Here is a 21,768-nt window from a genome sequence, read left to right on the forward strand (position 1 = left end):
TTGGTATTAAATATTGATGCAGTGGAAGCTGTTTTGAAGAAAAGGATTTTGTAAAAAGGTAAAAAAAAATAAATAAATAAAAATTGCAAAATATCACATGTTATTATTGCCATGGGATTTTTTCCAGTGTGTAGGCACAGAAGCAACCCAGTGAAATTCAAGAAAAGACTTGTCTTCTGTGCTGGACCACAGACTGACAGCTTGTGCAGTATTCTTACTAAGCATTAAGGTAGATTTTGGCAGTCTGTAACCTTCTACTTTAAACAACTGAATGATAACTGGGCCTTTGTCATTTCTGGTACTTTAGAGGTAAAATGAAGGATTACTGTCATCATGCAGAAAACAGTTGCATTTCCATCCAGGGGCTGTTTTGAATACTTGCTATTTCTGCATAAAACCAGCTGGACCAAATAAATAATCTAGAAATAATCAACAAGAATTGGCTGGTCTAAAACATGAGGTCCTAACTCCTTTCTCATTTTTCTTTCTGTACTTCTTCCCTTCTTTGCTATATTTGACTAATATTTTAAATAACATCTCTACCACAGTGAGTTTAACCCTTTGGTGCATTGTGCCTACTACAGTACACACCTATTCAAAGGCTGTTTTCAACTATATTTATAAGTAAAGATGGAATATTTCACGGAATATTAGCAAACTCACCCAACACACTGCCACCCACTAAAGAATAAACTATCTTAGTATAAAATGTACACATACATGTATTTACCAAGTTTACCTCAGTAATAAACAGGACAAGAAAATGATACTCGTCCATTTTCATGGAATATTTCCATTACATAAATATGACAATGTATTATTAAATAAATATCTCTATAGAATACCTCAAATAAGTAAACTAAATAAAAAGTCAAATAATATTTAAGAAAAAGAAAAGTGTCTCTGTATATGTCTGTAGAAGTAAAATATTGCAAGTGAAAGAAATATGGCATTGACTTTTTAAAAAATAATTAATGCATCAGAGGGTTAACTTTTGCATCAAGAATTCAAAGTATCTTTAAGCACATAACACTACATATCCCCATACACAACTCTGTGCCTTTGACCCATTTTGATGGCAAAATGGCATTAATTATGCACATTCCTGGAGCAACTGTTGCCTTGTAGCTGTAGACTGAGTATGGGCGTCTCATACAAATTTTGTCTTTTCATCCCATAGGATCACATGGCAGCTGTAATTTGCTTTGCAAGATCATGTTACTCATCATCAGTTGGATGACAACACACTGGCGCTACACCAGGGTTGATTCATCATAGAAATGCAAAGAGATATTATTGGAGGAAAGACAGAAAGAAAGTGACATAAGACAGCAGGTAACATTGGTCAGGCTCTGAGAAGAAACAGGATGCAAGATGGATGCCTTATTAGCATTTGTTAGGAAGTGCCACAGTTTGAAAACCCACTAATGTTCAGTGAGAAGACTTTAACAAAGGAGGCTATGTTAAAAATAATTTTGGCTGTACTCATAATAGTGACCGTGGAACGTGGACTTGCCAGTTGACTTTTCTGCTGTCATTTAAATCTCCACTCAAATTAAAGCCCAAAAGTGATGACTTGCAGGTTTATGGATAATTTGAATATATTGATCTCAATTAATGTTGTTTTCTAACTTAATTTCCTCAGCATGCCTTTCCCAGTGTGTCAAATAACGGACATAAATATGTAAAACAATTAAACAAAAAAACAAAAAAACTGCTTCACAAAACCAACACATTAACTTACTAGAAACAGAATTGTGACACTGTGTGGGTGTTGGGAATCCAAAACAATACAAAAACAACAACAACAATAATAAAAACAGGCTTGAAAAGCATTCAGAGTGCAGACATCCGCTAAGCAGCTCATTTCCAGAATCCTTTCAAAACTTTCCATGTCTACAATTCCTTCCAAATCCCCATGTATTTAAGGCTAAACCAAGACTCATTGTCAGAAAAAAAATCTCAAAAATCCGCCCAGTAATATTTTTGTGTAAAAAGTTGTAAAACAAACAGACAAAAGATAAAAACGAACAAAAACAGAACTTCATGATGTAGTTAAAATAAATGAACAAACAAAAACCCCCAATGAGTTAAAGATTCTGAAACAGATTCAGTTCAGTTTTTGTTGAACTTTAAAGTGGCTTTTCAGATGATTCGTCAGACCTGCCAGCTGCAAGACAATCATTTTAAAGTGGACACTGCATACTGTTGTTTTGAGTAGCCTAAGCTCTAACTTAGCCTAATTAGCATCTACTTTAGTTTAAGATGCTATTTCGGTGAAACAACGCGCGCGCGCTCGCGTGCTCGTGCGTGTCATCATGAAGACACTGGGAAGCAGCATCCCGTCTGAATCCAGTAACAGCTGCTGTTGAGGCGTGTTGACCTTTTGTCTCCAGGCGGTCAGGTAGGGAGAGGGGGGCGGAGACACGCAGGGAGCAGCTTCATATCGGACTGGTCCCGACGCCCCGGACAACAAATGGCCGGATTCCGACACAGAGGAGGAGTGTGTTCGGGTTTTTCTTTCTTTCCTCTCTAAACCAAACGCTATCTTTATGCTCACATGGTGGCTTAGAAAGGAGAAATAGCGCTCCTTCTCCTCACTCCACATTATTCTCCGTTTGTCAGAAGAATGAGAGGGTCCTGTTGACACCACGGAGAGATACACGCTGAGACCGACTATGGCTGTGGACGGTAAGAGCGCTCATTGTCCCTCTCACTCCATCCTCTTCATTCAGATGTGGACTTAATGGTTTTAAACTGTAAGTTTGCAGATATAATTTTTTACCACACCTCAGGTTTCATATCACACAACATTTTTTATTTACTGTTTTCCAAGATGTGCTTGGTAATAGATAAAACGCCTTTAGGGAGAAGTTGCTCTCTTTTATTCTAACAAAAATATATCAACCAAGTTTCGATGGCACTTTTATATAAATCCACATGACTGAGTTTTACATGGAAAAATCTACTCTCAAAGTTGTGAATGAGTCCTAAGTCAACACAAACAGGAGCGTGTTTTTCCTGTTTCAGTCAGGGACTTTGTGATAAGTGTGAATTTAATAAACTAAAATCTAATTAAAATAAGTTCACTGTTTTCCTCACTGTGTTTGTAAATGAAGGTTTATCAACAAGCTCCTCCTGCAGTGAATCAAGGCAGTTTTCTCTGCAGATGAATGAAAAGACGGAGCATTTTCTGTTCCTTGCTCTTTCGGTGCTGTTGTTTGTAAATAAGAAATTTAACCTGAAGAAGTATACCAACTGCTTCAAATAAACAAATATCAATGCAATCATTATGAATATGAGCCTTCACCCTCTTGTGCACATGTTGAAGCAATAATCATAAAGCAATGTTCCCCTTTAGAGTGTAAATACGATTCTTTTTCCTGATAAAACTGGATGTGTTCTTTATTAATGGAGATAAGCTTTTTAATAAACTAGAAAAGTGTTTGCCAAGAGCTTGCATGCATAAATTCCTCAAATTATTTTTCATTACATGTTGCAATACACCAGACATAATTAGCAGGACTTTATGTTTGTGCAGCCTGAGCTTGAAACCCATTCCTCTCCATAGGCCCCTAAGATATCCTCCCCATGTCCCCCTACAGCTTAAGGGTACTAAATCAATTAAACACTACTTTGCATGAAACACTCCTTCGTACTCTGAATTTGTTTGCACATTGCTGTTGTTGTGCTGGCATTTTCTCTAACTTGCACATGGCTGATTAGTTCTTGCTCCAGGCAAGCTAATGTAAGTGAACCCTAATCAGAGCTTCTCTCTGCTCAAGGGCAATAACATGCATTAGAATGTCGCTGTAGTCCCAAGTGTGTTTTCTATCTGTCCTCTGTCGGCTGAAGTAGGTTAGATCTTCACTTAGAGTGACTGGAGGTGAGAGGCTCAATCAGATTTGTATCTATACCTATTGTGACATATTACTATCTATAATTAATCCGTAGTTTACTTAAGCAGCACTGATTTACTCAGAGCCCCTGGGCACTGATGCCACGCGGACACCTAACAGACTGTAACACTCAGGATTTGATTTACAGAACCTGTAACACTGAGACCAGACACATCAAAGGTTTACGGGAACATTTATTTAAAGGATACAGTCGGAAATGTTAGATTACTTACCTGAAGAAAAAAAAAAAGTTCTTTTCAAAGGTTTGCAAGTTGCCACATCTATTTTTACAATAAGAGTTAAAGCACACACAGTCTCTAACACACACACACACACACACACACACACACACACACACACACACACACACACATAAAAAAAAAAAAAAAAATATATATATATATATATATATATATATATATATATATATATATATATATATATATATGTGTGTGTGTGTGTGTGTGTGTGTGTTCTGAAATTGTGAAAAGGTTTATCAGTGTCACACACTCGTCATAAAGGGATTTTTATTTATAATTCTTAATATTGACATGAATTTCACTCTGGCTTGAGGATAAAGAATCTTTTAAATATAATATATAGTCTTTTAAAACGTCTTTGAGTGATGGAAGCACATGGCGTGTTAAAATTAAATTCAGGTTATACAAAAAATAACAGTCTTATCCTCCAGGCCACTCGGCTTTGTGACCAGGTGAGCGGAGTACCGCCGAAACGCTTGGAGAAATATAAGCTCTTTTCACATGTAAATCATGCTGCAAAATAGACGCACTCCTTATGCTTCCGTTGCTATGTTCATTCATAATGGCCAAATAGATGTGGTGTCTTGCCACATCACCGTGCGCTTTTAAATTACACGCTGGTGTTGCAGAATGGGCCGGCGCACCAGCAGCACTGGCATTGAAAGCACCACTTTTCAGTATGCCATTTCTTCCAATCTGCTTTGGTGAAACCTTTATTTGTAGCTCACAAGTTCATCAACTTTGACTTAATTTCTGCTTCATACCTTTCACACAAAAAGACTACAAACAGCAACAGCACCATCAAGCCGCATGGAAGTGTAAAAAAGGATTGTCCATCAAGGAGAAAGTAGAAATTATATAGCTACACAAACTTGATTTTCTAGCACAGGACCAAAATATGTGCTTCTAAACTCAACCAAAAAGGTTTCGACTAAATTGCGAGTTAATGGTTGAATAAGCTAACTTTTTTCTCAGGAACCGATCACTTTCTCTGTTAGTCTTACATTGTGCCATCAGCACATATTAAGGTAGAACTTATTTCATGTATCTCTAATGGAAAAAGTTAATAAAAGCCAAACTGGTAACTAAGGTGTAATTATTATGCGTCATTTCAAACACTAATCCGTGACCTCTGACAACTGTAGAACAAAGAAATACAATATTAGCATTGTTTGGTGATGTTTGGGTCAGTTTCCTTTTGTCATCAGCTTGCTTTTTTAAAGTTAGGAGGAACTTTTCAACCAAAGACCTGTGACACTATCAATTACAAAGGTGGTCTGCTTTTAAAAGTGTATAACAGACATATTTGCCGCTTCTTCATGAATATTGCAAAGAGAATTACATTTCCCTCTTGCTGCCTGCTGCACAGCGATACATGCTGAATTATTATTTCCTCCTCCATGTCAAAGAAATGCTGAGTGGGTAAATTTCTCAGGACATCTGGCAATATTGTCACATCTTTGATAAGCAGCCATATAAATGATGCAGTACTGGACCATTGCATGGTTCAGAGGCGAGAGCCGCGTGCCTCATCCTCTATTCACATTTAAAAAATGTCACAGCGGCAGCCCAGTGTGTGTGTGCTCCAAGTGGTTTGACTGGCTAAGCTCAGCAGGATGGCCAAAGATTTGGGCCGATGCGGAAAATGCCAGGATGGCTTCCATCCATCCGTGTACTGCCAGAGCAATGATCACACATGCACACACAAATTGCGAAAAACAGCAACAAGCCATGCCCACCGCCAACCTGACAGGCCCACATGGAGACAAGCACACAGCTGGATCTGGATCTAAACACAACCCACTTGTTTATCTCAACCCCCATGGCTCTGCAGGCATGTTGATATACAGTCCACTGTGGGAGGGTTGATAGTGTCTGATTGGTGCTTCTGTGATGGTATATGCACATGGGAATGAAGCTGATAGATAAAAGATGTGTATACGTTAGATCTCTCTCAGCAACTACAGGGTTTTTTTTCTTTAGTAACACTGAAATGAGAAACGTAACATTTGACAAACGTAACTTAATAAGTGCCCCTTTTCAGGGGATACCCAGTCTGCATGCTGCCAGCCAGTATGTGTATGTGTCTAAATCAATGTGCATGTTTTTGTTTGTGTGTGTGAATATTCAGATAAAGCAGAAAGGGTACGAATATCCTAGTGGGAATGGGGTGTGGGGGAGGTGAAGTGTTAGTTCTAAACAGATAAACACCCTTTGTTGTTGTCTGTTGGAGACGGCGTCCATTTGGTATCGCTGCCAAATGTGTTTTAGGCCTCTGTAGTTAAGTGATGTGGTAACTTTTCTGTGTCACAGTGCCACAGTGGGGTTAGATAGCAGTTTTATATATATATATATATATATATATATATATATATATATATATATATATATATATATATATATATTTATATATATATATATATATATATATATATATATATGTGTGTGTGTGTGTGTATATATGTATATAATAACTGGCATTAAACAAGCACCATCTCCCTACATTTTATACATATTAAACTATGATATAATATTATATATATATATATATATATATATATATATATATATATATATATATATATATATATATATATATATATATATATATATATATATATATATATATATATATATATATATATGTATGTGTATATGTATATATGTATGTGTATATGTATATATGTGTGTATATGTATATATGTGTGTATATGTACATATATATATATATATATATATATATATATATATATATATATATATATATATATATATATATATATATATATATATATATATATATATATATATATATATATATATATATATATATTCATGTCAGGCATGCAAGCTGCTAACCTCATCCCCCCTGTTTTTATCATCCCCTGCTTGTTCACAGCAGGGGGTGTGTCAGTGAAATGCAAAGAAAATCCTCTTGTACACACACACACACACACACAACCACTCCCATCATTCATCATCAACCCCCTGATCCAGCATTGCCCTGCCGCTGCATCTGACCCAAGTCTGTGCATTTTAGACACACAGAGAGTGGAATAAAGGCAGAACAGACAGATGTTTGTATAAACTGGAGCGTTACCTGGAATTATCCAGATGCATCATAAACTGTTGCTTTGCGTCAGTCAATGACTGGGGAGCCATCCTACTGGGCGATGTGAAGTCTTGCAGAGTACAGGAGAGATGGCTTCAATCATATCTTGTATTGAGGGGGGGCGGCATCACTTTCCTATATTTCTTCCTCTGGCTGAGCACCTCCAGGAGTAGTGTTAATGAACTCTAAATGAATGACGGTAATAAAACTCTCCTCCAAGCCTCCCAGACCAGGTTACTGGTAACAGGGCACAGTTTCCCTGTGGTTGGAAGATCCCGGTTCAGTTTGGGGCGGAAGAGAGGATTTCCTCTCTCAAAGCCTCTTGTATAGGTTAAAAACGGAGCTGTGTGGGTTGCTTATCCCTGCAGTTAACTGGCAAGAGGCAGGGTACACCCCGGACAGGTCGCCATGTCATTGCAGGGCCACTCGTGAACATTGTCAGCATTTTATTCCCATGACTACAGCCTGTTGTGGTGGCCAGCGGCGGTTTAAACTATCATTATTTTCATTAAGTTTTTTTGAGCTTGTAAGCAGGGATGATCTGTGGTCAGCTAGGAGCGCTATGATGTCACATTAAGTAACGTGGACATCAGTCTAAGACTTTTCATCTGATTTGGTGGTTTTCAGTGAACACAACTCTCAATAGCTTTTATGATTAAACTAAATGAGAAATAAAACAAAAAATTCTGTCAGGAAGAAAAACCAAAGTGGAGGACTTTAGAAAGGTATTTGTAATGGGAGCTGGAGTCTGCCCATCTCTGCTTCATGCTGGAAGTCAATATTACTTTGTTAGTTTTGCAGCAAGAAATATATTGTATTAATTCCACAAAATAATTTCTTTGCATTACGTTTTACAGTCCTTTTTTTTTTTTTTGCATTAGTATTGGTTCTGTATTGAAACAATTTAATAAATACTGAGTACAAGTACACACACATAGTATATGCTCAATATCCTTTACTGATGTCGGTGCATCCCTAGTGTGAATGCGTGAATGTGAAATGCAGTGTAAAAGTGCTTTGAGTGGTCAACATATGATTAGAGAAGCGCTATGTAAGTACAGTCCATTTCCCTGACTGAGGAACTTCAGAGATGTAACCACTGATCTTTAAATCCAGCTTGTTGTCCAAAAAACTGTGATCAATGAGCTGGTTAATATGCTCTTCCTCCTGAGCTGCAGCAGCCCTCTTCATTGTCTTCATCAGGGAGTTGATCCATGGTGCCAGTAAAGACACGTTGCCAACATCTGCAGCTTCCAAGACTCCTTTATCATCCCAAGCACCGGTTTCATCAGTCCCTATTGTTACGTCACTCGTATATTGTTGGGTTAGCACTGAATTTGAAGAGTGAAGCAAAAGAATGAACATATTTTTAAATACCCACCGTGTAAAAGGTCAATCCTGGAAGTCAGGCTGGGGAAACATGGACTACACACTGTAGATACTGTAAATAGCTTAACCCAAACTCAATGACTGTCAGTGAATTGTTGTTCATTTCAAACATTTTAAAAGTGTATTGATCTTAGAAACGCCTGTTTTGACCCCTGACCAAAAATGTAGGGCTTGAATGGATGAAGCATTGATCTGCTCTGCTTCTACGCGCCTTGCAGAGATTGATGAAGTGGTAAAAGAGGACAAGTCTGCTTCAGGATAAATCAGCGGTGGATTAGCAGGAATAGAGTGAAGTGGATTTTGGATTATGTCCTGAGGCGCCACGCTTCACCCGTCTCATTCAGTCTGCCCTGTGGTCTCACTGACGCTACCCTTTGACATATCTGTAATACTTTCTCATATGACAAGGCTTCATCTGTCTGGTCCAGTGTCCTTGTCCTGAGTCTGACTTTTCCCTCTCCGTTCATTCCTCACTTCCTCCTTTGCCTTAGTTAGAGTGTGCAAAAGTCCATGTTCAATTTCTTTCCTTTAATTAGCCTTCCACACACTGAGTGGAACGAGGGGAGAAGAGCTGAAAGGGTGTTTGGACAGAAAAAAAAGAGACGTCATTTTTCTGAAGGATTGCACTAATTAGGTAAATTTTCCTACAGGGGTTGTTTCCCTCGTTTTACACAATTTTAACTTACTGACTCAACATATAGCCTCAATCACAGTCTCTTGGTCCCTTTTTTGCTTCTTTCATGCATAATCGATTTAATCAACGTGCTTCGGCCAGGAGTTCACGTTTGAAAGGGAATTTAATACTGAAGGAATTCACAATCACAAAAATGTTCTGTTTTTTCCCTCCATCACCATCTGTCCAGAGAAAATTAGATGTACTAACTTGTGTCCTCCATCTCATCCTTGGCCAGATGTCTTTTAGCCTGCGGATTCAAGGAGAGCAATCAGACCCTTCCCCTACTCACTAGCCTTCCCATTAGATTTAGCTAAACAAACAGCCTAATTAAGTGTAGCCTTGTGTGATAGGGGACGCTTGGAGCTTTTCACTCTTTGTTAATAGGTTGGCCAACTCCTCCTCCTAGTGCTGGGGATCAGTGAACCCTGTAGTGCAGATTGTCCATTAAACCAAATGTCTGATGGCTTGAGCTACACTCTAACAAGGCATGCATCCTCACCCAGTCAGCAGCACAAGTCATGTTCATCCACTCAAAAAGCAATTATACTCCTGAAGCAATCTGGTCATGCAATCTGTGGCAGGTTTCATCAAAAAATTATATGTGAGGTTATATGAATACATTTTTGCATGTGTTTGTGTGACTCTGAAATTATGTTTTAAACTTATTTCGCCTATTGGTCTTATCACTTCCAAATGTAGAAATCAAATTTTCTGTCTGTCATTCCTTTCTATAAAACATTTAGCTGTTTCATTTCTTTGTTGCTGTCATTTATTTTCATATTTTTTAATCGGTTGGTCTCCATATGACTCACCTTCTGTTGCATCCTATCCTGTTGTTCCATCTGTCCATATTCTAAAGCCCATCTTCCTCCTTTCCTCAGTGTGCATTAGTAGAAAATGACTCTGAATATTGTATACAGCTCTGGCAGAGTCCATGGCCTCCTCTGGCTGTCACAGAGCCGCTAGAATGGACCCTCAATTTACCATGTCAATGGGCAGCCAAGTGTCAGCGTGTCAGCACAACAGCTGAGCTTCGGTGCCAAGGAATAGATGTTTAAATGCAGCTCAACGCTCTGTGACTTGCTGTAACCTCTACAACTAACATTCTCCATACTTAATCAGTTCCAGGCAATGCTTGTTGAGAGCAAATCTCTCTTTTCTGCTATTTTTTCATGTGTTAGTTTTATTAAGCGCTTACAGAGGTTGCATGTTGCTCACTTATAACAAACTCAGTGGTTTCTATCCAAGAACCTTTAAATTTAGACAAAATTTTAGTGTAATAGATACTCTTCTGTTCACACATGCACATATATTCCTTATTAAAGTGTGTCTGTTTCATATTTTTGTTTATTTTCCATGGAAATAGGAAAAGTACTGTTGTTTTAGGCAGGGCTTTTTTTTGTTATGTTTTTCTCATATTTGCTTGAGGTTATGAATTAGTTTATCGAAATCCAAACCATGATAATTATTTCTAAAGCATAACCAGTTTGTTCATTTGGGTAAATCTGACTAAATATGGCTGAAAATGAAAGTAAAGAGCAACTTAGAGGTAAAGCTAATTTTGAAAATAATTTAGAATTGTTGAAAGAAATTAAATGAATGAGTAAAAGAACGAATTGCAGGACATCAACTTCAGTATTAGTCCTGTCCTCTTGGCTACAAACGTATTCTTTTGTCAGCAAAGAAACAAGGACTTTGTAATCATGCCGCATAAACATACACATGCACACTCAAACACACAAATGGCGACCTTTAGTACAAAAAAGATACACACAGTGCAAAAAAAAACCCAACAAAAATCTACTGTATGTCTATATATTTGTGGTTGCTGTATTCCTTCTGAAAATGTATTTAGCTCCCTACTTAAGCTTGTCTGCTTGTATTTTTCCCCAGCGTCTCTGCTTGTCTGTTATCTCCTGTCATCTTCTGTGTGGTATCTCAGGAGATGCATTAAAAAAAGTCCCTCCTCTATCATGCCAGTCCCAGAGTTCTTTGCATGCTCATTGAACATGTGACATTTTCACTTCACAAACTTTTTCCTTTTTCCTTCAGCGCTGACTGATCTCAGGGGAAGCTCCGGCTGATGTCGAAGCCATATGGCACTATCAAAAACAGCTTTACCCATTTAAAATAAATATCGCAGAGATGTATAATGTCCTCTGTGAGCATGAAGATATATATTTAAGCAGTTGAAAATGACATGAGAGTTCCTGATTCTGAAGTCATACAGTAGGATTTTCTGCAGTGTGGTAATACAATCTGTCTAATGCCACCGCCCAGAGAATCTCCTGGAGGCTGAAAAGAGGAGTTCCTTTTCAGCTGATATGTTCATGTACTGCTTCCTGATTTTCTAGTAAATGATTCATCCTCAAGAAGAGATTGGTCCTGTGATGTTCAAGTCAGTCTCTTGTACAACATCTGCAGGGAAACAAAAAGGAATCTATTCCTGTTTTGGAACAAAAGACCTGATCTTCACCCTGGATTTAACTGACTGTATGGAGCTAAAGTCTGGAAATCTCTTCAAGTTTCCTTTTTCTTTTAAACATTTTACATTATTTCTGCCCACTCTTTATCGTTTTGTGTTCACTTCCTTTGGATCCAATGGGTATACTGGCCATAACCCTACATTATGGACAATAATGCTCTTTTAAGTGTCTGTGACCTTTGACTGGATTTAGTTGAATCCACTGCAAAATTCTGTTGTTGTACCTTATCTGTAGATTAGGACGGATTTGTCTCATGACTGTTGCAAAGGGGCAGCTGGCTGTGATTGCCTACGAGCTGTGTGGTTAGAGAGACAGGAGGTTATCTGAGAATGATACATGGTCACTGCTGTTGTTTTTGACACTGCACAAGCACTGAGAGACATTTGTGACACATTTGCTGCACTTCACTGTCACTTTTGGGAGCTAACAGCCATCAAATTGATGGAATCTCCCTGAAACCATTTATCTCCTCTCATTCCGCCTCATCTGGTCGTCTCCTTTGGTCGTGTCCTGATGCATTTAGGGGACTTTGCATCAGAAATAGCTGTTGTTTTAGAACAGGAATGACAGATGCTGCAGTGGAATCAGGACCAAACTATTGTCTTGGGAGGGAACCAGGGTTACAGCCTGTCAATCAGAGTTAGTGGGGGGCGGGTTCTGAGCTGTCACCCCAGTATTTGGTCTTGCCCTACATATCAGGTCACTGGTGCACTGCCGGCTTTGGATCTTGTCAGGAGCAAACACACATACTTGTACTGTTAAAGCTGCATAGACATGGTGCACACATACAGATTTCCACTTTCAGGCTGAGTCACCAACTGTAGGACAGAAATAGATCTGGGGATCATCAGGGGATGAAAATGCTTCAAGTCATGGACAAATTTCCAAGAACGTTTGTTTTTAGTAGAATGCATAAATAGTCCAACAGGATCACAAGAGATAGGGACGCTCTTTAGAATCTTTTGAACCTGATTTAAAGATCAATATATTGAGTAGGCAAAAAGAAGCTCAGTGGCTGCAATGAGGGATATCACTTCTGAGGAGCTTCAGGTGAATTAATTTGGCAGAAAGTGAACTAATTTGGGTTGGGATTGTGGAAAATCTCTCTTTTCCTGTTTTTTTTTTTTTTTTTTTTTTAAGTGAAAATTATCCGTTATAAGCTGCTGCATTAGTATAACTAGATGGAAAGTCGCCAACGTAGGATTGTCTGAAAGCGAGGGAGAAAAAGACTAAAGGAGTTATTTGAAGCGTGCGCCATTAATTCCACATTTGTTAATATGATGTATATGTGGGATAATTAAAGTGTGTTTGTGTGTGTGTGTGTGTCTCAACATGAGTGTGATTATCTGTGATGTCTTAGTGGCTGGGTGATAATAAGGAGATGGTTCACTGGAGTGGAAGTGAGTGGGAACTAGATCTGGTGTGACACTGCTATGTTAGGACAGAATTACTGAAATCACTGTAACACCATTAGAAGTGCCAGGGTCAGTGTCGGCAAGAAAGTTTACACACACACACACACACACACACATTTACAAAGAAGCAGATTAATTAGGGAGACTCAGAGAGACACCTAAAGTATTCTCCATTAGACTTCTTGCATCATTAGAAGTCAACGGAAGGGGAGTCATCGACAGATTCTGAACGTGAATGGACATCTGGCATCCAGATTGCTCCGTTATGCATCTCCAACTTTACTTTTTAAGAGGTTTACTGCGGTGTCTTTGGATAACTGAGTCCCATAGTCAGTGGTCAGAAAATTAGACTGAGAAGTAATCATTTTAATGTACAAGTTAAATGTTATTTTTATGTTACGCCAGGCATCCATGATGGTAAGAAGTTGCATATGTGTACACAAAATGGGTTATTCTGGCATCTGTGCAGACAGCATTGCTGCTGGCCAATATGCAGGTCTGGAAACAAGATGTGCTGACGCAAAGTTGACGTCTTTTTCAGCACTTTATACACACATTGTCACAACTGGCCATAAATTATTCACTTGCTTAATAACATAAAGATAGGAGGAAAAAAATTGTTCAAAAATGCATTTGGTATCTTCTTTGTTCACAGAGGTGATGATGCTGCACAATGATATATGCAGTCCCATCATCATCAATCACTGTTAGTATTTTAGATTATTCAAGGATTTGAATGATTTGCACGTCACTTCGCTCTGACTTTATCCATTTTACAGAGTGCCCTGACCTTTTTTGAAAAGGTCACTGTGGTGCTTCTCACAGATTGAAGTCAGAGACAGGGCAGCAGTTTTCCCTCTGATTCCAGTCTTTGGGCAAAGCTCTCTTATTCACATACTGACTCTAAGTTTGTATTCACTGTATAAACATGATGCTAGCATCACTCTCACCTTGGAAAAGAAAGAAAGAAATACACATATCTAAGCTGTTGGACTGAGCCTGTTGGAGTGAGGAAAGATAAGAAAATCTTTAAGAAATAAGTACACCATATGAGTGTGTTCGTTCAGATAAAGGATTAAGTGGGAAGGGAAAGAAAAGGTTCCCTTGGGATCTTTTGGCCTTGATAAGAAGCTCATAATGAGACTTTACATGTATTGATGTGTGTGTTTGTATGTGTGCACAGTGGCAACAAAAGCTTTGATTCTCTTTTTCTGTTTTATCATAAACTGTCCACTTTGTACCAGCGGCTGTCTTAGTTACCTAGCAGTGCCGCCTCAGGGAACCATGCGAGGGAGCCAGAACTGGAGTATGTGTAGAGTAGGGGTAATAGGCATATCCATCTGACTGAAAGGACTGGGTGCAGCAGCAGTGCAGGAGTGGTTCTGATAACATGGCAATTAAACCGGGACAGAGAGAACCTCAGTAAACACATCAGGGTGTCGTAGCGTACTGAGACAGGTGGGATTGGGAGAAGTGGATGCAGGAGGATGGACAGGTGCCCCCAGGTGTGAGCTGATTCGTCTTGCTGCTTGTGGGTAAAAACGTTCCTGAAAGGCTTACACACACACCTGTACAAACATGCTGCTCAAAATCTCCCAGGAGGCACCTGCTGCAGACTGAATGCTAGTTTTGTTGGGTCATTTTCATAGACAAGGTAATGTAAGGATGACATGTCACCAGAATGTGTAATTTAAGTTTAATCTCAGGAGGCCACTCTAATTATTCACAGTCCCAATGAAACATGTCGCTGAGCTATAAATTGCCTCTACGGGGGGAGGGGGTGGTGGTAGCTTCAATCCAGCAAAGCCTATTATACTCTGATTGGTAAGGTATAACAGCCTGATCAGCCATCACCCACTATTCTGCACCAGTTCTGATGAAATTGAAAAATAATTTGCTCACCATTTCTTTGGATGCAGAATTAGTGTGTGCGCTGCATCACCAATTTGGAATCATTTTCCAAGGCAATGCAAACTCTAAACGGCCATTAAAGATGCATATTTAAATAAATAAATACCAACTCAAGCATCTTATGGAAAATTAAAATCCAAATGACCAGCTACAACCCATGTTACAATTTGAAAAACATAATATTAACAGTAATGCTCATAGCCTCCAGGTCTGATAAGTGAAGCCAAATTGAAAGTGTCTTAAACTCGCATTTTCTACCTCATTGATCAAAAGAGTGATTGAAATGTAAGAAAAAGACTGGAGTATTCGCTTTATTTTTAAAGTCAGCAAACATTTTCTAATTTAGATTTGTCATAAAATGAGCATTTTCCATATACAATATTTATCCATCTATTTTCTAGTTCATCATGTCCATTATAATGGAGCCTTGGACTAGGCCTGCACAGATATATGAACAAGGGCCATGTTTTAATGCTTTATTTAAGAGTTTGAAAAAGTAATGTACAGACTATTGACTATAAAGAGCTGCATATCTTAGTTGAACCTTCATTATTCTTAGTGAATAAATAGCATGTAGATGTGGCCGACTAGTTTTGTGTAAAGAAAAAGGAAAATACTGTTGTTTTTAAGTTTGTCTCTAAAGCACCTATAGAGCTCATCTGACGTCTCTGGACCTTCAAGGGTATGTAAATGGCCATTTAAATGGTTTGCATTTGCCTTGAAAATGGGAAGACTGAAATGAAGCAGTTACCAAAAGCATTTGGTAGGTATTTTATGTCAGTGTAGTACTTATGTACTTTATACAGTATTTCCCCCAAAGTAAATAAAAATAAAAGCAATGGCCTCTAGGTATATCTCTCTCACATTAGTTCAGTTTCCAGCTCAAAGCAGCAGCTGCCTCAGTGAGTTACATGTGCAGTGTTGTTCTCATGCTTGGTGAGAAATCATTCAAGAGCTTATGCAATTTTCTCTTCCTCTGTGAACTTTATATAACTGAAACCACAAACAATGACAGTCCAAGGAAACATATACCGAGGTGGTCTGAGACTATAAGTCATTGGGGCGGCACAGAAACTCATGTTTCATTATTGTTTTATTCTTTTAATCTACTTACATTAACTATAATAAACTCTTGCTAGCTCAATTTTTTCTCAGTTTATCTAGCTCAAGCTTATAATTCAACTTTTTGTGTCTTTCTATAATTATAGTAAGAGGCAATGTTGTTCACATTTAACAACATAAGTAGTTAAACTCTGTGAATGTAAAAACCTTAATTGGTTAATTAGCTGTACCAAAATACAGTATTGGAGACCACTTAGAAAACCAAAGATGTAGTAGATGCTTGTGGCCCTTCAGTGTCACTGAAATAACATGTAAATCTAGATTAATGTTTCCTATACATTTCATTGAACATTGTTGTGGTTAATCTGGCAGTACTGATTTTACATTTGGTGACTGATTACAGTAGTTCTACAGCACTATAGGCATGTTATAACGATCAAAGTAAATAACACTCATATAGTGAGTCGCAGATATGGCTCAGTGGGGCATTTGTTCGATGTTTCAGAGTGTTGAACCCCGTGATGCGTTCTCAGGCAAAAGAGCTGAAGTGGTGCAAACCCCACAGTTAATTCAGTCAGCCTTCACATGGTCTGTTTGAGCAGCTGAGCGCACACCTCTCAGGGAGTAGGTTGCCAAGTTATGGTGACAGATGAATTCAGTTTTGCAGAATGTAAATTGTGTGTGCAGATTTTATTTCATTGACAGTATGGCAGCGAAGGTAATGTCAGATAAACATACATTGCTTATGGATGTATAAATAAAGATTGTACAGTCACTTTGTTGACCATGATGATTATCAGTTTCCAAGGAGACAAAATAAATAGAAAGCACTTTGCAATGTCCTCCATAAACAGGAGAAACCTAGAAGAAACAGGACTTTTGACGGGTATGTCATGGATGGTAATCTTTTTCAAAAAGTTATTTAACTGAGACAGTCATTTGTGGAGGAAATATTACTCATATATGAGTTTTTTGGTTTGTTTTTTTTTAGATGTAACCATGTTAAAGAACTATTTAAGAGGACATTTTATCCCCTAGTTTAAATAAAAAGTGTAGAGTTAGCGTAGTTCTGGCTTAACATTGCGTTCTGCTTGCTGAAATGATGTGCAGAAGAAATAAAGCAGTCATTCTGTCTCTCATTCGCCACATTTACATGAGAGTTTAAATTCCTCTTAAAAAGTTATAAATAAAAGTGAAATACGCTATGAAGAAATGAAAAATTGCCATGTAAACACTTAATTCTTAAAGAAAATGACATTTCTGGAATAAGTGGTTGGTTAATTCCCATTTAAATCTGAACTGAACAATTCCTCTTTCATGTAAAGGTTCATTCCAAGTGAATTCTGGTCATTGTCCCGTTGCGATGATGCACATATGCTGCACATATGCTGCACATATGCTGCACAGTCTTTAGCCTTTCGTCTCCCGTACTCTGTCTTCCTTCTTCTCCTCAGCTGCTGACAAAAGTGAAGTAGTATGTTCAAGTTGAGCCAGTGCTTCATAATTATGATCAAATAAAAACAAAAATGTTTCTTATTATGTGGTCTTCCTTGGTATGATTGAAAAGAAAAGAAGCAGGAAGTGGAGTTTGTTTATTTCTGGTGTACGTAAGTACATCATGTCCGAGTGGGAATACTGTACATAGAATTATTTAATCTGAAAGAAATAATTCTGACTTAAAAACATCATATATCCATAAGCCTTTGATTGTTTATGCAATTAGCAGCACTGCAGTTCAAGTACTCACCTGCCTATCTATCTATCTATCTATCTATCTATCTATCTATCTATCTATCTATCTATCTATCTATCTATCTATCTATCTATCTATCTATCTATCTATCTATCTGCCTTTAAGGGAAGATTGGAAGAAGGTTTCTTGATAAACACAGACTTCTGCAACAAACTTAGAAGTTCACTATTATATTTTCCTCTGCTGACATTAGTAATCCCACCACTACTTCTGCTGCTGCAGTTACCATTTCATATCATTCACTTTGCTTACGGATTTACAAATGAACTCCCAGTGTGCGCATTTCATTCTCCTCCTGTCTATTTCACTTTAAAATTCATTGGCACATTTACTTTTTCTCCCCACTGTGCTCTTTCTCTCTCTCTTTGTCTGTTTACCTCTCACATTGTGCAAAGCATTAACTTTTATCTGTTTCCCCACCAGCTCTCCACTCGTTCTGTAAGCCTATTTCCCCACTTTTTAAAAAAAATTTCCCTTTATCCTCTTTCATCCCCACGTCCTGGTTTTGTTGTGCACATGCAGTGATGGCACACAGCAGGTCATCAACTAACTCATGATGGTTTTTACTCCCTTTAATTTTGTAAACACCTCTGTGTTCAATAATGCAGATGTGTGAGTTTCTGTGTGATTGTAGATTTTATCGACCGGTTATTTTTGCCATGATACACTGTTCCAGTGGTGCTTTCCTCATGTGTTACAGAGATCCATGAGCACTGACATATATAGACTTACACAGTAGGCAAGTTGCATGGCTGTTGTGGTGTGAGGACACTCAATAATGTATTGAATACCAAAGCCCTCCCGGTTCTTTCCCCTCTGTGGGCCACAGGCTGAGTGCACTTCATTGACTTACAGACCACATGCGACATTCACAATAAACACAGTTAACTCGCGTCTCAGCAGGCTGGTCTGCTTATATGAGCAGAGTTGGAGATGACAGTGATTTATTGTCAGTCAATGACTAGAATATGTTGGATGCCTGCCAGACCTTCTTTCAGACAAGGATTGTGATAACTGGGAACTACAAAGTCACATTATTTTTTTCAGTTTCTTTGTTTTCAGGTAAACATAATAATGATAATGATGATTTAAAAAAACCCCAAAAAAACAGCTAATCTCATTGGTTGAACCACTTCCGAGTTCATTAGAAGAGCATCTGGCTCATTACTTCCCCCCCCCAAATGATCAACTCAAATTACATTTGAAATGAAAAGTTAATATTTTTATCTTGAAATGAATTCACATGATTTTTTTGTGATAATCTGTTAAATTACTCGTGTCCTGCTACCTCCATAAAGGATGTTTGAGAGCTTTAGCACTTTGTACCCAGACGGCTGATGATCCACTCAGAATGAATGCTTTACTGCTCAGGGGAACTGTCATACACTCATCTTAAATATTCAAAATATTTTTATAATATTTTTGAGATGAGAAGCGTTCTTATTCAGTTTTCAGCGCCGTAATGGGTTATTTCCAGCAGACAAAAGAGGAGAACAGTCTGATAGACAAACTGAACAAACGTTGACAATTTAGATCACAGACTGCTGTGAGACTTGAGGGCTGATTACTTAGTTATTTTTTTTATTTGACCGCTAAAATAACTGTTTTTCAACACGCAGTGCTGACAGCTTGTCATCGTCACTGGAGGAAAGATCAAATTCTGAACATGCAAATGAATCTTCGCTGCTCAAGCTGTGCTTTTTATTTCATTGAAAAAATATCTGGACATTAAAATACAGATTTGTGAGCAGAGGCAAATGCTTTACTGCTAAATCTATAGTACAAATATTGATCAGTCTCCTGAGAAGGTGTTGCTTCATGCAGGTAAAGTGTTTGCATTGAAAGTAAAATAGGAAGACGGGACTGGTCAAAATGTTTTAAAATCAAGATTATCACCTGACATCGATTTAGCTATTTTATAGATTTTTTTTTCTGGGGTAAATACATCTAAATTCTCTTGTTGTCTTGGCTTGGATATTCATCATTCAGGGCTGGAAATAGTACGGAAAAATTGTAATTAAGTAAAAGTATCTTTAATGTACTTATATTTTACTCAAGTAAAAGTGCCCATCTATAAATCTACTCGAGTAAAAGTTAAAAAAGTAATCATTTAAAATGTACTTTGAGTTAAAGTTACATTGTTACTTTCAATTACCTGATGCAAACAAAGCACTCGTCATAAATCCCATCCAACCTTGTTTTTAATAAACTTTCAAACAGTTCATCAGTGAGAGTTTTGCCCAGTCGCGTCTGCATTTTCCTGTCAGTGTGTGTCAAACGTGACTGAAGCAGATTAGCAGCGCAGATGGATGATCCATGCTGTTCAGGTTGATGTTTTGTCTCTGCTTCTATTTTTTTGCTCAGTAACACTTGAGGTTTCCAATGTAAGATACTTCAGTGAAAATGTACTTGAGTAAAATGAAATGACCCATTTCAAAACTACTTAAAAAATGACAAATTACTCTCAAAAACTTCTCAGTTACAGTAATGTGTAATGCAATTTGTTACTTTCCACTTGTGCCATTATCTATAATCCATGTATCTGCTAGCTACATCGGAGTTCCTGAGTTGTCGGCCTTTTGCCCTGAAACCAAAGTCATCAGACTGTAACAGATGGAAGCCCAGATTGGATTTAACCAAACCTTTATAATGCTTGCATGTGGATTTCACTGATATATAAATTGAAAGCAGTTCAAGTCATTGGCAGCTGGTGGATGAAAAAAGGTTGAAGGGTCCAGGAGGTCTGCGTCACCAGAAGCAAATTATGAAATGGAAGCTTTTAGAAGAAGAATTCTGTTGAATATTTGAGGAAACAAACTAACAAACCACAGCAATGAAAACAACCTTTTTTTTTTCATTCTTTGCGCTCAAGTATAAAATTGTTGCAAATGTGCTTTTCTGTACATCAGATTTTTTTCTTGCCTTAATGTACCTGGAAGCCTAAGGTTTTAATTATTTTTCAGGATTTAGTGAATTTATGACAGAAAATACTGTAAATTATATCAAATTGTACAAAAGTTAACTTTCCTTTTATTATTTTAATGGATTGGGAATTTGGAAAGCAAACATTTTGATAGGATCTTTGAGCTATTCGAGCTTAGAAACTAATAATCATCTCAAATGATCAGGTGAGCTTCACCTCTATCAGTGACATCTTTATATTCCCATAACTGTATTGGACTTAAGTTTATGCACGCATTACAGTATCGCCTCAATACTTAAAGCCTCAGATGTTTTTATCTCATCTGACAAACATGAATTTCAGATTATGAGCGTAACCCGACAGATCTTTTTACCTTCGCAGTGAAATGAACCTGTTCTTCACAGCTCAGAAAATATTTAGACCTTGGGACTTACAAGCAAGGACCATCTTTTATAATGTTGTAATCTGCCTCACATACACTGGTAGAATAACCAAGTTAATGGACTCAGAGAACATCCTGACAGTCACTGAGTGTTACTTGCCGTGAGTCAGTTGACCACACACAAAAACAGATTACACCAGCTGAGCTCTGAGCCGTAAAGGATTAGACTTGATGTTGTTCATGTCATTTTATTTTTTATTTATTTCTTCTCTTTGCCAATGGGCACTACTGCTTGGACAGCTCAGTTTTAGTCTTTCTGGAAAAAAAAAAAGATGTAGCAAGCAACCCATGTGAGCTTAATCCATGCATGGCATTTTTCAGTCTTGTGAGTTAGTTTGTTAAACGCTGCTTTGTCTGCTTAATTGAACAGCATGCCCCTGCTTTACATCTATATTAGGATGTGTGCTGCCTGCTTGACCTTTGATTATTATTCTCCCTAT

At 37.9% G+C, this 21,768-nt stretch overlaps 1 protein-coding gene across 1 annotated transcript in view; it reads left to right on the forward strand.

Moving 5' to 3' along the window:
• Positions 1-2,678: 2,678 nt before the first annotated feature.
• Positions 2,679-21,768, forward strand: part of LOC306754504 (sterile alpha motif domain-containing protein 10-like) — a gene marked incomplete at both ends in the record, with an annotated part of 60,109 nt that continues 41,019 nt past the window's right edge. The window contains one exon of the mRNA XM_079238523.1: positions 2,679-2,691. Coding sequence (XP_079094649.1) covers positions 2,679-2,691 — 13 coding nt within the window. The remainder of the gene's footprint in view (positions 2,692-21,768) is intronic.

This window comes from Telmatherina bonti, assembly GCF_933228915.1.
Source record: "Telmatherina bonti genome assembly, chromosome: 4".
Lineage (NCBI taxonomy): Eukaryota > Metazoa > Chordata > Actinopteri > Atheriniformes > Telmatherinidae > Telmatherina > Telmatherina bonti.